At 57.0% G+C, this 5,224-nt stretch overlaps 1 protein-coding gene across 1 annotated transcript in view; it reads left to right on the top strand.

Moving 5' to 3' along the window:
• Positions 1–4: 4 nt before the first annotated feature.
• Positions 5–5,224, top strand: part of UBE4A (ubiquitination factor E4A) — a gene marked incomplete at its 5' end in the record, with an annotated part of 10,085 nt that continues 4,865 nt past the window's right edge. The window contains 8 exons of the mRNA XM_010172374.1: positions 5–112; positions 1,117–1,269; positions 1,388–1,547; positions 1,628–1,830; positions 1,991–2,182; positions 2,976–3,309; positions 3,549–3,675; positions 4,719–5,026. Of these exons, the coding sequence (XP_010170676.1) occupies positions 5–112; positions 1,117–1,269; positions 1,388–1,547; positions 1,628–1,830; positions 1,991–2,182; positions 2,976–3,309; positions 3,549–3,675; positions 4,719–5,026 (1,585 nt within the window). The remainder of the gene's footprint in view (positions 113–1,116; positions 1,270–1,387; positions 1,548–1,627; positions 1,831–1,990; positions 2,183–2,975; positions 3,310–3,548; positions 3,676–4,718; positions 5,027–5,224) is intronic.

A 5,224-nucleotide genomic window follows, 5' to 3' on the forward strand; every position in this document is an offset into this window, starting at 1 on the left:
TGATCCCAGTATGAAGAGCGGGAACGGGATCCCAGCACGCTGCGTCTACCTGGAGGAGATGGCTGCGGAGCTGGACGAGCAGGACTGGCTGGACATGGACAACGTGGAGCAGGTGGGGCGGCCCGGCTCGGGCGCTGCGCTCGCTTCGGCACCTGGAAAGGGATTTATTTCCCCCCAACATCCTCATCCTCAGTCCAAAGCCTCGTGCAGAGCTGTTGCTGGTGGCTTTGCTGGAAACTGGCGCAGGTTTTGGGGTGTGAGGCTGAGAAAGGTGTTCAGAGTTTGTTGGTTCTGTTCCCTCCTCCTGGAATTTGCTGCCCCACGGATCAGCTGGGGCTGGGGAGGGAAACAAACCCCTCCTGGATGGGGTGAGAGGGCTCGTGTGTGGCTGTGGGAGGGAAATGCTGCCAGCAGTGAAACTCTGTGACTGGTGCTCGTGCTCAGCTTGGTTTGCAGCCGTGTCAGCCCTTCCTGGGGTTTTTTTTTAAATTAGGGGAAAAGACTTTTGTTAGGGTTGTTGTTGCTCTTCAAGGGTAAAGAAGAACCCTGGAGGAACCGTGTAGCCAGGGAGTGAGCCCGGGGGTTTGTGCTGCAGTGCTCTGCTACTGGCTGAGGGGGGGAGAGAGCTGTTCTGGGCAGAAATAACTGAGTTCTGTGAGAGTTGGGGCTGTTCAGCCTGGAGAAGAGAAGGCTCCGGGGAGATCTTATAGCGGCCTCCCAGTACCTGAAGGGGCTACAAGAAAGCTGGGGAAGGACTTTTCAGAAGGGCAGTTAATGACAAAACAAGGGGAAATGGGTTTAAACTGAAAGAGGGGCGGTTTAGATTAGATATTAGGAAGAAGTTCTTCCCTGTGAGGGTGGTCAGACACTGGAACAGGTTGCCCAAGGAAGTTGTAGATGTCCCCTCCCTGGAAGTGTTGAAGGCCAGGTTGGATGAGGCTTTGAGCAACCTGGTCTAGTGGAAGGTGTCCCTGCTGATGGCAGGGGGGTTGGAACTGGATGATCTTTAAGGTCCCTTCCAACCCAAACCATTCTATGATATGGGGCTTCTCTTTCTGAGGGGTTGTCTCCCTGCCGGGGCTGTTTCACTCCCCACGTGTCTCTGCCGGTTCCTAGGCCCTGTTCACCCGCCTGCTGCTGCAGGAGCCGGGGAACCACCTGATCCACATGACCTCCAGCAGCACTCAGAACCTCTCTGCCGACCGCGACGCGGGGGAGAGGCAGATCCTGCGCTACCTCTACGCCTGTTTCCAGAGAGCCAGAGAAGAGGTGGGCGAGGGCTTCGGGGGAAGGGGGCACCTTCCTCACTCCCTGCTTCACGGTGAGGTTTTTAAGGGCCTCCAGGGTGGACACCAGGGTCCCAACTGGATCTGATTCTCCTGCTCAGATCACCAAAGTCCCCGAGAACCTGCTGCCCTTTGCCGTGCGCTGCCGGAACCTGACTGTGTCCAACACTCGCACCGTCCTCCTCACCCCGGAGATCTACGTCAACCAGAACGTGTCGGAGCAGCTGGTGGATCTGATGCTGGAGGCACTGAGAGGGGCACGTGAGTCGCTGTGGGCTGGGGTTTGGCCACGGTCTGGCCCTCGCAGGGGCCGTGGGTAACGGCCTTTCCTGCCCCTCCAGACTTTGAAGACGTGGCCGAGTTTCTCGAGGAGGTCATAGAAGCCCTGACGATGGACGAGGAGGTGCGGACGTTCGGGGAGGTGATGGTTCCCGTCTTTGACATCCTGTTGGGTAGGATCAAGGACCTGGATCTCTGCCAGATCCTGCTGTACACGTACCTCGACGTGCTGCTCTACTTCACCAAGCAGAAGGACATTGCGAAGGTGGGTGCCAAGGAGCTCCTCACGGGTGCTGCTCGCAGGGCCACCCTGTGATATCTCACAGCCCCTCTCCTTTCTGAGAGCCTGTCTCAAGCCCATCACTCCGTGGGGCTCTTTACTGGGATTTTATACGACCCTCAGCATGCTCTGCTGTGTTCCTCAGGTCTTTGCAGGCTACATCCAGCCCAAGGACCCCACCAACGGGCAGATGTACCAGAAGACTTTGCTTGGTGCTGTTTTAAACATCTCCTGCTTGTTAAAGACCCCGGGCGTGGTGGAGAACCACGGCTACTTCCTGAATCCATCCCGATCCAGCCCGCAGGAGATCAAAGTGCAGGAATCCAACATCCATCAGGTGGGCTGGAGTGGGACTGGGCTGCTTCCCTCTGTGTTTCACCGGCCTCTCTCTGCCTGGGGGTGAGAGACGCGGTGCCAGGGCTTGAGTTCCACCTCTGGGCCTTTTAACGGTCGGGCTCATGAGTCCCAAAACCACTTTGGATTCTCCAGAGGTTTTCCCTGCGTCCTCCCACTCTTTGTGACAAGTGAGCCGTGTTTTATCAGAGGAGTTGTGTGAGCTTTGGGAAGAGGGTGGGGTGGTACATGCAGAACAGATCCCAGTGCTGTAACTTGCGGTGCTATGCACAGGTAATCTACCTTAGGCCTTGTAACCTCCAGGAAAGAGGTGTCAGTACCTGTCCTGTAATTAAAATGCTGATTAACTCCTCAGCCGAGACAGCAACGGGCAACATTCTCTCTTGTTATGAAAGGGAAGAGCTTCCCTCCTCAGAGGAAGGTGCTGGGAGGAGCTTCAGGAGCGTTTTAAAGGGGGGAAGAAGCTTCAGACAGCAGGATGTGAACTGGGGTGCAGAGGCTGGTGACAGGGACGGGCTTTCCCGGTCACACGTCCTTCTGGGGTCACTGTTGCTGCCAAAAATGTGTCAAGAACTTTGGGTTTAGTCCCCATGGAAACAAGTTGCTCTTGACTGTGCTTTGGAGTACGTCCCACGTTGTTCTCTGCTGCTGGCCTCAGGGTTTGACCTGCTCATAACAAGACCTGGCTGGGATTGACTGTGAGAGCTCCAAGAGCATCAGCAGTGGCAGGAGAGCAATCCCACCAGTGACTCCTTCAATCTGTTCCCCTGTAACAGTTCATGGCCCAGTTCCACGAGAAGATCTACCAGATGCTGAAGAACTTGTTGCAGCTGTCTCCAGAGACCAAGCACCGGATCCTCTCCTGGCTGGGAAACTGCCTCCACGCCAACGCGGGCCGCACCAAAATCTGGGCTAACCAGATGCCGGAGATCTTCTTCCAGATGTTCTCCTCCGACGCCTTCTTCCTCAACCTGGGAGCTGCTCTCCTCAAGCTCTGCCAGCCCTTCTGCAAACCCAAATCCCCGAGGCTGCTGACCTTCAACCCGACTTACTGCGCTCTGAAGGAGCTGAACGAAGAGGAGAGGAGGAGTAAGAACGTGCACATGAAAGGTGAGCCCAGACCTCAGGGGGGTCTCCTGGGGTCCTCACCTCTCCCAGCACCCCTCTCTCAACACATGACAGGAAAGGGAGAGTTGAACAAGCCGAGAGGAGCGAGGGAAGAGCTGAATACCAAAGAAATGCTGCCTGGCTTCACCTGGCAGTCGCTTTGTGTCCTTGTCAGCCCTCTCCTCACCGAGAGAGGCTGCTGGGTTGGACTTGACACACAGATACTTTTTATTTTGTCTCAGGTTTGGAAAAAGAAACGTGCTTGATACCTGCAGTGAGCGAGCAGGAGCCCGAGTTCGCCAACAGCTACAATCTGGTGACGGAAAACCTGGTGCTGACGCAGTACACCCTGCACTTGGGATTCCACAGGTAGCCACTGCCGCGCTGCTCTGGCCCTCCCGCCTCTCTGATGCTGCTCAGGGCGCTGCTGAAGCCTTCAGAGCCAGGGGATTTTCAGTTGTGGGCTCAAGTCGTGTCTGATACTCATGGGTAACGTCAATTCTTGAGCTGTGGGTACCAGGTAGCTCCCAGGGCTGCTTTGCACCTGTGTGTGGCCACGTAAATATTCAGGGATACAGAGTGTGCCGGTTGCCCTGCCCGGCACCTTTCACTGTGAGTCTTGACTGAGGTTTGAGCCTCAGGCTGACTCATTTTGGAAAGAAAACTTGCCCACTGGTGCCCACAGTCACCGCTCACAGTGTCACAGGCTCCAAGTTATTTATAGAAGCACAGCAGCCCGGTGCTGGGTGACCGTGGGTTGTGTTGTCCCCCCAAGGAACGAGCTGCTGGCGTCTCGCATCTCCACTAGACAGTGACTTGGGGCAGAGCAGCTGCCAGCTCACCAGACAGCCCCGTAAAGGGATCGTACGTGGAGCAGAAACGGGGGGTGGCTGGCTGCTCTCAGGAAGGGATTTTCTGGATGCTGGGACTCACTATTTTTCTCAGCTTTCCCCTGCAAATCGTTGCCTGGATACTGTGAGGTCACTGCTGATCCAGGCACCGTCCCCTTCTGCTTTAATCTCTAAATATAGAAATTGATGGGGAAGTTACACCAGGGGCTGGTTGCTGGGAGACAACAGTGTCACCTCGCAGGTGTCTCTCGGGCTGGCCGGGTCCCTGCCCTGGGTGAACTCTGGGGGTTCACAGCCGCGCTGGCTCCCCTGTCCCTGCCCCTGCACAGGGCTTTGCCGCAGCCCTCGGCTCCCCAGGCTGCTCCGCAGGCCACCACGGTGTCCTCCCAAGCCCCAGCTTGTGTTTCTCTAAAGGCTTCTTGTTGCTGGTGCCCCAGCCAGGCTGTTGTCCACAGGAAGGGGTTTGAACACACGACAGAAGCAGGTGCCAGCTCACGTCTTGCTGCGGCCAAACGCGTCTCCATCTCATCTCACCTCCTCCTCGCCTTGTTTTCCGCGTAGGTTGCACGACCAGATGGTGAAGATCAACCAAAGCCTCCACCGCCTGCAAGTCGCCTGGCGAGAAGCTCAGCAGAGCTCCAGCCCTGCTGCCGACAGCCTCAGGGAGCAGTTCGAGCGCCTGATGACCATCTATCTCTCCACCAAGACAGCGATGACGGAGCCGCAGATGCTGCAGAACTGCCTGAACCTGCAGGTGTCCATGGCGGTTCTGCTGGTGCAGCTGGCCCTGGGCAACCGTGGGACGGAGCCGCTGGAGCTCAGCTTCCCGCTGCCCGTGCTGGAAAACAGCGCCTTGGCCTACGTGCCAGGTGAAGCCGCTCGTCCCGCTGCCGGTCGTTACGCTCAGGGTCGTTACCTGCACCCAGCCCCGTTCCTCGGGGCGCTCAGGCACCCGGGTTTCCTCCTCACTGAGGTGTTTGAGGGACTTTCTACCTCAGAAAAGAATTTCCTCCTCACTGAGGTGTTTAAAGGACCTCCTACCTTGGAAAAGAAGGTTCCAGGGTGTG

The sequence above is a fragment of the Antrostomus carolinensis genome, unplaced genomic scaffold (assembly GCF_000700745.2).
Source record: "Antrostomus carolinensis isolate BGI_N321 unplaced genomic scaffold, ASM70074v2 scaffold37907, whole genome shotgun sequence".
NCBI classification, from domain to species: Eukaryota; Metazoa; Chordata; class Aves; order Caprimulgiformes; family Caprimulgidae; genus Antrostomus; species Antrostomus carolinensis.